We start from the raw sequence: 13722 nt of genomic DNA, 5'->3' as shown, positions 1-13722 counted from the left end.
CTCATAGCCAACAATTAGATGCCGACATAGCACAGAGAGCTCCCTCCTCCTGGCATTACTCGGGTGTACAACCCCTCTATAACGGGAGAACTCTCTCCTCCTAGAGCAGGCCTGGCCAACCTGTTGCTCTCCAGCTGTTGTGAAACTGCACATCCCAGCATGTCCTGTCACAGATTTAGCTTTCCCTAAGAGCAGAACAGTGGCAGGGCATGCTGGGACTTGTAGTTTCACAGCAGCTGGAGAGCCAGCGGTTAGCCAGGGGTGTGATACAATATACCGTTGGGCAGGACACCGGCAGTCACTTGACTGACACCGGCATCCAGACAATGAGAATGCCGACAGGGGACGGGGTAATTTTTTGTACCCCTCCCCGGTTCCGTACCCTAACCATAACCCGCCTGGGGTGGCAGCTAGGGCTAAGATTAAAGGAGTGGCGGTTAGAGTTAAGAAACTGGGGGTGGCAGCTAGGGCTACCCCACCCCCCATCTAGTGCCTAACCCCTATCCCTACCCCCAGGCCCTAACCCTAACAGTCACCCTGATACTTACCTTTGGGATGTTGGCGGTCAGTGTTCCGGCACCAGGATTCCGAGTGGAGTTGGGATTCCGGCGTTGGTCACATGACTGCCGGGATGCTAACCTATCCTAGGGGTATAATCCCTTTCCGCGGACGCCCTCTGAGCTACCACTGGACTGAAGGGTGTACTGTATTATGTGTGTGATCTTTTGACCTGTCGACCTAGAACATGTCGACCTAGGGACCCTGTCAACCTAGAGACCCTGTCGACCTAGTTACTGTCGACCAATAGTGGTAGATACCGTACCTGCTATACTCAGTGTTGCTCTGTGATCTACATCTGCCTTCTAAACCTCTAAAAATCTTAAAGCTCAGTCAAGAGGTCAAGGACAGGGAACGTACTCCTGGTTCCCCCTCTGTGCTATCGGCACCAATGATTATGGGTGTGTCATTATATAGAATTTCCCCCGCTGTGTAATATTACTAGCAGCCAGGATGCATTTTTACCTCCTTACCTGCATAAAATCACTACAGTATGTAGGAAACCTCTGACTGACGTTCACAGGATTAATATAATTGCATCTGAATCAGTGCTGACTACAATATTCAACCTCTTTACTTCCGTAGATGAGTAAATGGCAAATGCAGTAAGTTTTACACTACAGTAGGTATGTAGGTTAGAAGGTATGTAGTTCAGTGCAATGGAATAATGTGAGCATTTAGAGGCCAATATCCCTGACGGTGCCTTCAGAATTACATGATGGCTACTGAATAATTCAATTAGTCTGCGGTTTGCTAGGCGGTGTCTGGCTGTTTTTCGCATACATTTCAGTAACTCAGTAAGCTTAACATACAGATGTGTCCTCATACATCTAGCCTCAATATGCCAAGCAGCGTGAGTGAGCCGCCAGGTCCCGTGCTAATCTTTCGTTACCGCCACCCAATGCGATTTGGAGGCACGAGGTGACTGAGCTGATTAGTGTGATATATGACACTTGTATATCTGTGTGTGACTGAGACTGGTTACAGAGCAGAACAGAACTTGTATTGGGACAGAGCTGCGGCTGCTATATTGTAGCTCTTTGAATACAGATACAGAGCTCAGGGGTATATGTATGAAGTGGCGATATGAGAGGGGGGTTCGGACAGCTGCAGGTGGCGCTGCCCATACACCACAACAGGGACAACGCTGTGGCGGCTGCCAGCTCCAGACTGCATGCGTGATCTGGCGAGAATAGCGAGATAGAGCATGTGCACACTGGAGCTGGACGGGCAGGGAGACACAGCGGGTCAGCACTAAGCTAATGTGCTGTGTAGTTGATAAGGATCCATGGAGGGGGAAGCAGAGGCGTCACCGGGTGCGCACTCTGTATTATTACACACACACACACCCGCCCCGCTCAGTCCGTCGGCATCCGCAAAGGGGGCGTGTCCTAATTTAAAAGGGGTGTGGCCTCATGGGTCTTTTCTCCTTCGCTCCGGGGGCATGTCCAGCTTCCCCGAAGATGCTGGCTGCCCCCAGAGACTGGGCAGCGTGGCGTGCCGGCTCTTATCTGTGACAGGAGCCGAGTGCTGCAGGAGATTATATCACTGCAGCACTCGGCTCCTGTCACTACAGAAGAGCTGGCACTTTGGTGTCACCCCTTCAGAGGGAGACACCCGGGTGTGGGCCGCACCCGCCTTCTGACGCCACTGGGGGGGGGGGGGAGTTATCACTCCCCCTCTCCGGCAAACGAGATGTTTATACATATTGTCGGTAATACTTCCGGCTTCATCTCAGTAAAGAGGCGAAGCAGGAACCCCAATAGCCGTACGATCCGTGCCCGCATACACATCTTCCCTACTGTCACACACAGACATACAGGTGTCATATATCAGCATATAGGAGTATATTCAATTGGTGTCGAAAACTGCAGTCTGTCGAAAAGACGCCAGTTTTCGACTTTTTAAGGTCGAAACGTGATTCGACCTATTCATTGCTTTTCGACAAGTCGAGGCATTCGACTTGTAGAAAAGCACGTGGATCGGCGGAATAGCTGCCGATCCACGTGCTTGTGTCGAAAACCTTTTCGACCATCTCAGTCCGACATCAAAAGATGTTGGACTGAGATGTGGACCCAGAGGAGGAGAGGGGGGAGAGCCGCAGGGAGACGGGGGGACAAGTGGCGGGCATACAGGGGAGATCAGCGCTACAGTAGCACTGCAGCTGGATGTCACTCAGCCGCCCGACCTCACGGCAGCTTCCACCCGGCTCCAGAACGCTGCTACTCTAGCGCTGATCTCCCCTGTATGCCCGCCGGCTGTCCCCCGCTGGTCCCCCCGCGGCTCGCCCCCCTTCTCCTTCTCTGCGTCCCATCTCAGTTCGACTTGAAAAAGTCGAATTAAGATAAGATTGAATAGGGGTTGTCGGATCCAATCCGACAAATACATGTCGGAATGGATCCGACTTTAATTGAATATACCCCATAGTCTCCAGGTGCACCCTAGTTGCATCGCGTTGCGACTAAGACACATTTTCGTCACAAAAAGAGGCATTATTAAATCAGGTGACTGTAACTGCAGTTCATACTGTATGCTATGCACGTATGTTAATGCGCATCAAATGCCACACAAAGTAAAGTGGCTCTTGTGATAATGGGATGTGTAAACCCGGAAGCTAAAAGCCAGCGGTAAATCCCGGGCTAATTCAATTGCCCCCTTGTTACTTATTGTCCCCTTTGCACCCACTGGGATAGAAAGAGTTAAAAAAAACAAAAATAAAAGCCACTAATAAAAGTCTTTAAATGATTTTGCGGCGCAGGTGGTCCTCACCTTGCTCAGAGTCGGTGGACAGGATGGAGCCCATGCTATCGGTGCGCATACGCTCCATCCCATGCACAGAGAGCTGCTCTAGGCGGCGCTTGAGGTAGCGGCGTTCTCTCTGAAGCTGCTCCTTAATGTTCAATGCTTTTCGGTCCTGTTCTTCTAATTTCTGACGGAGAAGAGAAAATAAAGATTACAGAAATATGTTTTGACTCCTGTGCAATTAATTCCTGATAAGTGGTTATCCCCAAATGCTTTCATAAAAGAAATCAATAAAAATGTAAATTGGGGTAAAATGTTTTATCCATCCTCATGGAAATATTCCCCCTCCAGCCATAACTACCCTGCCTTTCATTTAGGAGAACGGTTCCAGAGGTAGCTGCAGCGAAGGCGGTCTGACCTCACCAAACAGACACTTGCTAATGAGGGATGCAGTCAATTTACCGACAATCAAAATACCGACGGTCAAAATACCGACAGCAATTGACCGATGGTCAAAATCCCGACAAGGTCAAAATACTGACATGGTCAAAATACCGACATTTAAAATACCGACATGATTAAAATACCGACAAGGTCAAAATACCGGCAAGGTCAAAATACCGGCAGGTAAAATGTCGACAGGTAAAAATGCCGACATGAGTTTTTTCATGATTTTTTCATTGAAACCGACTTGTACATACTTTACCATCCCAGTGGACCTGGAGGGGGAATATCATAGTATGCCGAACGCAGCGAGGCACCGTGCCCGAAGCATGGCGAGCGCAGCGGTACACTTATATGGTGTCCATGTCGACCTATGTTGACATACACACCAAAAACAATGAAAAGGTCATGTCGGCATTTTGACCTGTCGACATTTTACATGTCGGTATTTTGACCTTGTCGTTATTTTAAATGTCGGTATTTTGTCCATGTCGGGATTTTGACTGTCGGTCAATTGCTGTCGGGATTTCGACCAGCAGGATTTTGATTGTAGGTATTTCATACCGATCCCGCTAATAATTCACAGAATACAAAATCTGTATTTCATTTCATTTGTATCCATTTATGTAAGCTTGCGGGCAGGGCCTTCCTACCTCTAGAACGGTCTGTTATTACCCAGTTTTGTTTGATCATTGTTGTTTCCAATTGTAAAGCGCAACGGAATTTGCTGAGCTATATAAGAAACTGTTAATAAAATAAATAATATCACAAAGTCCAATTAAAACCAGTGAAATCTAGTTAAAAACAGAGTAGTATACAGGAAGAAAATATGTGGTGTGAAACATCTCACTGTATACCAAGTATGATAAGAATCATTTTCAATCCCAAATTGTTAAATGCACATTTATATTAATGGAGTCAGGGTGAGAGTGAGTTTAGAGTCGATTGTTTGATACAATGTTAAGATAGATTCCCGTATTGCATTCATTATAATTCTAGCTTCCATACTTCACTCACTTCTAACATTTTGCAACTGTAGCATACTGTACCTACTCTCTATTTTTTTTTTTTTTATATAAAATTGTGTTGGATATGTTTTAAAGAAATGTTCTTAACCTAATTCAATCAGAAAAAAATTATTTCTGAGCGTGTTTTGGAAAAGATATTAGACAGTTAAGGAGGGTATGCAACTAGCTCCGATAATTTCGGAGATAATGAATTCACCCCAATGAGTATTCAATTAGGGACGTTTTCGTCCATTTTGAAGGCATTTTCACCCATGCCTTTTCACCTTTTTTTAAGTGATGTTTTTATGGGGCAATTCAATTAATGTCCATTTTATTCACTGTAAAATTTACCTGCTAGCGTCCAAAAAATAAGATTTTACTTACCGATAAATCTATTTCTCGTAGTCCGTAGTGGATGCTGGGGACTCCGTCAGGACCGTGGGGATTAGCGGCTCCGCAGGAGACAGGGCACAAAAATAAAGCTTTAGGATCAGGTGGTGTGCACTGGCTCCTCCCCCTATGACCCTCCTCCAAGCCTCAGTTAGGATACTGTGCCCGGACGAGCGTACACAATAAGGAAGGATTTTGAATCCCGGGTAAGACTCATACCAGCCACACCAATCACACCGTACAACTTGTGATCTGAACCCAGTTAACAGTATGACAAACGTAGGAGCCTCTGAACAGACGGCTCACAACAATAACAACCCGCTTTTTTTGTAACAATAACTATGTACAAGTATTGCAGACAATCCGCACTTGGGATGGGCGCCCAGCATCCACTACGGACTACGAGAAATAGATTTATCGGTAAGTAAAATCTTATTTTCTCTGACGTCCTAGTGGATGCTGGGGACTCCGTCAGGACCATGGGGATTATACCAAAGCTCCCAAACGGGCGGGAGAGTGCGGATGACTCTGCAGCACCGAATGAGAGAACTCCAGGTCCTCTTTAGCCAGGGTATCAAATTTGTAGAATTTTACAAACGTGTTCTCCCCCGACCACGTAGCTGCTCGGCAGAGTTGTAATGCCGAGACCCCTCGGGCAGCCGCCCAGGATGAGCCCACCTTCCTTGTGGAATGGGCCTTGACAGATTTAGGCTGTGGCAGGCCTGCCACAGAATGTGCAAGTTGAAATGTGCTACAAATCCAACGAGCAATCGTCTGCTTAGAAGCAAGAGCACCCAGTTTGTTGGGTGCATACAGGATAACAGCAAGTCAGTTTTCCTGACTCCAGCCGTCCTGGAAACCTATATTTTCAGGGCCCTGACAACATCTAGCAACTTGGAGTCCTCCAAGTCCCTAGTAGCCGCAGGTACCACAATAAGCTGGTTCAGGTGAAACGCTGACACCACCTTAGGAAGAAACTGGGGACGAGTCCGCAGCTCTGCCCTGTCCGAATGGACAATCAGATATGGCTTTTGTGAGACAAAGCCGCCAATTCTGACACTCGCCTGGCCGAGGCCAGGGCCAACAGCATGGTCACTTTTCATGTGAGATATTTCAAATCCACAGATTTGAGCGGTTTAAAATGTGATTTGAGGAATCCCAGAACTACGTTGAGATCCCACAGTGCCACTGGAGGCACAAAAAGGGGGTTGTATATGCAATACTCCCTTGACAAACTTCTGGACTTCAGGAACTGAAGCCAATTCTTTCTGGATGAAAATTGACAGGGCCGAAATTTGAACCTTAATGGACCCCAATTTGAGGCCCATAGACACTCCTGTTTGCAGGAAATGCAGGAATCGACCGAGTTGAAATTTCTTCGTGGGGCCTTCCTGGCCTCACACCACGCAACATATTTTCGCCACATGTGGTGATAATGTTGTGCGGTCACCTCCTTCCTGGCTTTGACCAGGGTAGGAATGACCTCTTCCGGAATGCCTTTTTCCCTTAGGATCCGGCGTTCCACCGCCATGCCGTCAAACGCAGCCGCGGTAAGTCTTGGAACAGACCTGGTACTTGCTGAAGCAAGTCCCTTCTTAGCGGCAGAGGCCATGAGTCCTCTGTGAGCATTTCTTGAAGTTCCGGGTGCCACGTCCTTCTTGGCCAATCCGGAGCCACGAGTATAGTTCTTACTCCTCTACGTCTTATAATTCTCAGTACCTTGGGTATGAGAAGCAGAGGAGGGAACACATACACCGACTGGTACACCCACGGTGTTACCAGAACGTCCACAACTATTGCTTGAGGGTCTCTTGACCTGGCGCAATACCTGTCCAGTTTTTTGTTCAGGCGGGACGCCATCATGTCCACCTTTGGTCTTTCCCAACGGTTCACAATCATGTGGAATACTTCCCGATGAAGTCCCCACTCTCCCGGGTGGAGGTCGTGCCTGCTGAGGAAGTCTGCTTCCCAGTTGTCCACTCCCGGAATGAACACTGCTGACAGTGCTATCACATGATTTTTCGCCCAGCGAAGAATCCTTGCAGTTTCTGCCATTGCCCTCCTGCTTCTTGTGCCGCCCTGTCTGTTTACGTGGGCGACTGCCGTGATGTTGTCCCACTGGATCAATACCGGCTGACCTTGAAGCAGAGGTCTTGCTAAGCTTAGAACATTGTAAATTGCCCTTAGCTCCAGTATATTTATGTGGAGAGAAGTCTCCAGACTTGATCACACTCCCTGGAAATTTTTTCCCTGTGTGATTGCTCCCCAGCCTCTCAGGCTGGCATCCGTGGTCACCAGGACCCAGTCCTGAATGCCGAATCTGCGGCCCTTTAGTAGATGAGCACTCTGCAGCCACCGCAGAAGAAACACCCTTGTCCTTGGAGACAGGGTTATCCGCTGATGCATCTGAAGATGCGATCCGGACCATTTTTCCAGCAGATCCCACTGAAAAGTTCTTGCGTGAAATCTGCCGAATGGAATCGCTTCGTAAGAAGCCACCATTTTTCCCAGGACCCTTGTGCAATGATGCACTGACACTTTTCCTGGTTTTAGGAGGTTCCTGACTAGCTCGGATAACTCCCTGGCTTTCTTCTCCGGGAGAAACACCTTTTTCTGGACTGTGTCCAGAATCATCCCTAGGAACAGCAGACGTGTCGTCGGAAACAGCTGCGGTTTTGGAATATTTAGAATCCACCCGTGCTGTCGTAGAACTACTTGAGATAGTGCTACTCCGACCTCCAACTGTTCTCTGGACCTTGCCCTTATCAGGAGATCGTCCATTTTCTTTGAAGAAGAATCATCATTTCGGCCATTACCTTGGTAAGGACCCGGGGTGCCGTGGACAATCCAACCGGCAGCGTCTGAAACTGATAGTGACAGTTCTGTACCACGAACCTGAGGTACCCTTGGTGAGAAGGGCAAATTGGGACATGGAGGTAAGCATCCCTGATGTCCCGGGACACCATATAGTCCCCTTCTTCCTGGTTCGCTATCACTGCTCTGAGTGACTCCATCTTGATTTGAACCTTTGTATGTAAGTGTTCAAATATTTCAGATTTAGAATAGGTCTCTCCGAGCCGTCTGGCTTCAGTACCACAATATAGTGTGGAATAATACCCCTTTCCTTGTTGTAGGAGGGGTACTTTGATTATCACCTGCTGGGAATACAGCTTGTGAATTGTTTCCACTACTGCCTCCCTGTCGGAGGGAGACGTTGGTAAAGCAGACTTCAGGAACCTGCGAGGGGGAGACGTCTCGAATTTCCAATCTGTACCCCTGGGATACTACTTGTAGGATCCAGGGGTCCACTTGCGAGTGAGCCCACTGCGTGCTGAAACTCTTGAGACGACCCCCCCACCGCACCTGAGTCCGCTTGTACGGCCCCAGCGTCATGCTGAGGACTTGGCAGAAGCGGTGGAGGGCTTCTGTTCCTGGGAATGGGCTGCCTGCTGCAGTCTTCTTCCCTTTCCTCTATCCCATGGCAGATATGACTGGCCTTTTGCCCGCTTGCCCTTATGGGGACGAAAGGACTGAGGCTGAAAAGACGTTGTCTTTTTCTCCTTTATACGGCAATACTTCCATGTGCCGTTTGGAATCTGCATCACCTGACCACTGTCGTGTCCATAAACAACTTCTGGCAGATATGGACATCGCACTTACTCTTGATGCCAGAGTGCAAATATCCCTCTGTGCATCTCGCATATATAGAAATGCATCCTTTAAATGCTCTATAGTCAATAAAATACTGTCCCTGTCAAGGGTATCAATATTTTCAGTCAGGGAATCCGACCAAGCCACCCCAGCGCTGCACATCCAGGCTGAGGCGATCGCTGGTCGCAGTATAACACCAGTATGTGTGTATATACTTTTTAGGATATTTTCCAGCCTCCTATCAGCTGGCTCCTTGAGGGCGGCCCTATCTGGAGACGGTACCGCCACTTGTTTTGATAAGCGTGTGAGCGCCTTATCCACCCTAAGGGGTGTTTCCCAACGCGCCCTAACTTCTGGCGGGAAAGGGTATACCGCCAATAATTTTCTATCGGGGGAAACCCACGCATCATCACACACTTCATTTAATTTATCTGATTCAGGAAAAACTACAGGTAGTTTTTTCACATAATACCCTTTTTTGTGGTACTTGTAGTATCAGAAATATGTAACACCTCCTTCATTGCCCTTAACAAGTAACGTGTGGCCCTAAAGGAAAATACGTTTGTTTCTTCACCGTCGACACTGGAGTCAGTGTCCGTGTCTGTGTCGACCGACTGAGGTAAAAGGACGTTTTAACGTCCCTGACGGTGTTTGAGACGCCTGGACAGGTACTAATTGGTTTGCCGGCCGTCTCATGTCGTCAACCGACCTTGCAGCGTGTTGACATTATCACGTAATTCCTTAAATAAGCCATCCATTCCGGTGTCGACTCCCTAGAGAGTGACATCACCATTACAGGCAATTGCTCCGCCTCCTCACCAACATCGTCCTCATACATGTCGACACACACGTACCGACACACAGCACACACACAGGGAATGCTCTGATAGAGGACAGGACCCCACTAGCCCTTTGGAGAGACAGAGGGAGAGTTTGCCAGCACACACCAAAACGCTATAATTATACAGGGACAACCTTTATATAAGTGTTTTTCCCTTATAGCATCTTAATATATATAATCATATCGCCAAATAAGTGCCCCCCCCTCTCTGTTTTAACCCTGTTTCTGTAGTGCAGTGCAGGGGAGAGCCTGGGAGCCTTCCCACCAGCATTTCTGTGAGGGAAAATGGCGCTGTGTGCTGAGGAGAATAGGCCCCGCCCCCTTTTCGGCGGGCTTCTTCTCCCGTTTTTCTGAGACCTGGCAGGGGTTAAATACATCCATATAGCCCCAGGGGCTATATGTGATGTATTTTTTAGCCAGAACAAGGTATTCTCATTGCTGCCCAGGGCGCCCCCTGCAGCGCCCTGCACCCTCCGTGACCGTTGGTGTGAAGTGTGTGACAACAATGGCGCACAGCTGCAGTGCTGTGCGCTACCTCATGAAGACTGAAAAGTCTTCTGCCGCCGGTTTCTGGACCTCTTCACTTTTCGGCATCTGCAAGGGGGTCGGCGGCGCGGCTCCGGGACCGGACTCCATGGCTGGGCCTGTGTTCGATCCCTCTGGAGCTAATGGTGTCCAGTAGCCTAAGAAGCCAATCCATCCTGCACGCAGGTGAGTTCACTTCTTCTCCCCTAAGTCCCTCGTTGCAGTGAGCCTGTTGCCAGCAGGACTCACTGTAAAATAAAAAACCTAAAAACTTTTTCTAAGCAGCTCTTTAGGAGAGCCACCTAGATTGCACCCTGCTCGGACGGGCACAAAAACCTAACTGGGGCTTGGAGGAGGGTCATAGGGGGAGGAGCCAGTGCACACCACCTGATCCTAAAGCTTTATTTTTGTGCCCTGTCTCCTGCGGAGCCGCTAATCCCCATGGTCCTGACGGAGTCCCCAGCATCCACTAGGACGTCAGAGAAACACAGGATACAGGATAAGTTTCCGGATCCATGTGTTTTTTTGCGATCCGCATTTATAGCGGATGTTATTTATCCTGGCAGGTGAAATACAGTCCCCGATAGTGTCAGCTATCAGGGTTCAATGAATTACCCCCTACCCCGGGGATCGCATGTAAAGGGTGCGAGGGACAACCTGTAATGCCGGTGGATACGTTCAATTGAATTACCCCCTATACGAATGTAAAAACCTTTTCAATGCAATAATGGAATTTCTAAATGAGACCACAAGACAACAATACAGAACACTACCCTCCAACAGGGTAGACGGAAAGAGAGGAAACTCAACAAACCTACCTTAATGTGCATTTTTGCTCTTTTCAAGAGGCTTAGAGTGGTATGCCTGTTGCTCTCCGGGCCCAGTGGCACAAGCTGCTTCAGCTGCTCCAGGTATAGTCTTAGCTTTGCTCGCCTAGAAAACAGAACATGCATAGGATGTAGCCTGGTTTACAAACAATGTCTGGGGAGCATGACCAGCAGGAGGCAGAGCTCTGTAGAGTAAATCCCCCTGCTGCAATGTGACTGTAACAGTATACACCTCCTATCTATTTGTGGTTAGAGAACCTGCCGCAGACACTACAAGACTGCCACTGTAAAGGAAACGGTCACTAATAAAGCGGCCCTGTGTGAAATGAATCTTGCTCACCTCTCAAAAAAGAAAAACAGACAAACCCATGCTTCAGCGTACTCTGTAAAGGGCAAGTGAGTCACTGCAGTCTAACATGGCAGCATCTGGACTTAAAATAGATCTGGAAGCGGGAAACTCTGCGGGAGGGAGCGATGAGTGTAACTGGGGGACATTCTGTCATTGAGGCTGTATACAGCCGGGGCCGGAGAGACGTATCGCGCTGCTAGAAAACGAGACGGGAAAACTGGGGGCATAGTGCCAGCGATGCCAGGGTTACACCAGCCCCCATTCTACGCAGCCGGATATATTTTTTGCAAACTGTTAACAGAATGACATTTAAATACTGGGCTGATTTCGCATATGAGATGTTAGTCGGGAAGAATGACACTGGCAGATGGGTTATGAGTGGCTTGGTCAGGAATATACCCATAGACTGTGTGACCATTGGCTGAACTATGTGCATAGGGGCATGTTACATTTCATTAATGCCTTTGTTCTGTAGCATTTGCTAGTTGCTCTGTGCCTGCTGCCTAATTACCCTGTCTGATCTGTGTATCCCCGGGAAATAATGGGGTATGGTCAGTCACTCCTCCAATCCAATCCTCCATACCATGCCACGCCTCCCTGCAGCCAACCACCAATGCAATAGGCCAGAGGAATATATCTGCCAGGGGAATGGGGGAGTAGGCTCTGCAGGTAGAGGAGTGACATGAGCATGATACTAAGTAAATGGTAGTTTCATATTGGCAATGCAATCTGTGATTATATACACATAACACACAGAACATTTAGAAGCTTGTTGCATGCTACACTTTGATGTTAGGAAGATGAGGAAGGACAGTATAAGCCATTGCTCTGTATGCTGCACAGGATATACAGTATATGCCACTATAATCCCTGCCACGGTGGTCTGCGTCACCTTACTACAGATTCACAGCTTAAACAGCAGGAATAAAACAATGCAGAACCAGACGTGTCAGACTGAAATGACACCGGGTGCTGCTGATTTTACTGAATAAAACTTAAGCCAGGCAAAGCCAGTATTTTATTTTTAGCCCAATGTCACAATGCGACTTAAGGTGGCACGGAGATCATCAGCCACGTGGCACCGTAATAAGCTCACCCATTCAATACCCAGGAACTGGCTCCATCTGTGTTGTATAAATAACCACTTGCACGGCTCACGTGAGGACTCACACAGAACACAAAGGCACAGGACAGCGGGCAGTGTGCAGCTTACCTGTGCTTTTCCAGCTCGTTGTGCGATGACCTGCCAAAGAGAAGAACAGCATTACAGACATGCAGATGTGATGCTCATTTTCCGAGAGGTGCTTATATTACACAAGCAAGTGGTTAGCCTGGACCACAGCCTGTAAGTGACCAAAGTCTGACGGGCAATATGTGTATAGTGTGGGGACAGCACCGAGATGGAAGTAAAATGGGCATATATTACTCCTAATAAGCATGCACAGAAACACAGTACATATCTACACACACAGTATGCAGGACTTGCCACATCTCCGCATCAGCAGTATATGCACCAGGCTTACTACAGGACACAAACATCCACCCCCAACAGGCTTGTATACGGTAACCTCCACTTATCAGTACCCACTCTCTCCACTGCAATCTGTTCTCAGTGCTGCTGCCTGGCTAATCTTCCTCTCCAAACGTACCACATCTGCTGCCCTATCCTACAAGCCCTACACTGGCTCCCCTTCCCCTTCAGAACCCAACCCAAGCTTCTCACACTCATTACAAAGCCCTCACCCACTCCTCACCCATTCACATCTCTGGCCTCATCTCCCATCACACTCCCACTCACTTCGCTCAACAAATGCATGTTGTGTCTCCTTCCAACTAATCACTTGCTCCCACTCGCGCCTCCAACACTTTGCCCATGCTGCTCCCTACCTCTGGAACGCTCTCCCTCTTTTAGACTCTCCACCTATCTACATAACTTCAAATGGGCTCTCAAGGCCCACTTCTTTATCAAAGTCTTCCAGCTCTCATCCTAACTCACTGCCCCATGCTCACTGTCTCCCCATCTTTGTCACCCCTGTCTGTCTGACCCCTCCCCTTTAGATTGTAAGCTCTCAAGAGCAGGGCCCTCTTCCCTCATGTGCTTTTCCTTCTGTCACTTATACTATCTTGTATTCCCCACTACCTACATCAGCACCTAACTCTTAGGTTTGGCCTCCCTGCTGCTGATTTGGGAACCATGACAGCTATTATTATTATTATTATTATTATTATTGTTATTATTATTATTCTTTATTTGTATGGCGGCACAAGGGTTCTGCCGCGCCCAATTACAGAGTACATAAACGAATAATCAAAAACAGGAAAACAGTGACTTACAGTTGGTGACAATATAGGACAAGTACAGGATAAATAAACATAGCTACATCAGCA

The 13722-nt window shown here is 48.1% G+C and overlaps 1 protein-coding gene across 2 annotated transcripts in view; it reads right to left on the bottom strand.

Moving 5' to 3' along the window:
• The window catches only part of MXD4 (MAX dimerization protein 4), a 132157-nt gene that overhangs the window by 8710 nt on the left and 109725 nt on the right, over window positions 1-13722 (bottom strand). For both annotated transcript variants that reach the window (XM_063924699.1, XM_063924710.1), the window contains exons 3-5: window positions 12548-12577; window positions 10977-11091; window positions 3328-3487 (exon numbers count right to left, since the gene is read on the bottom strand). In XM_063924699.1, the coding sequence (XP_063780769.1) occupies window positions 3328-3487; window positions 10977-11091; window positions 12548-12577 (305 nt within the window). The remainder of the gene's footprint in view (window positions 1-3327; window positions 3488-10976; window positions 11092-12547; window positions 12578-13722) is intronic.

Source organism: Pseudophryne corroboree, chromosome 1 (assembly GCF_028390025.1).
Source record: "Pseudophryne corroboree isolate aPseCor3 chromosome 1, aPseCor3.hap2, whole genome shotgun sequence".
NCBI classification, from domain to species: domain Eukaryota; kingdom Metazoa; phylum Chordata; class Amphibia; order Anura; family Myobatrachidae; genus Pseudophryne; species Pseudophryne corroboree.
This window is presented reverse-complemented; position numbering and strand designations above follow the sequence as displayed.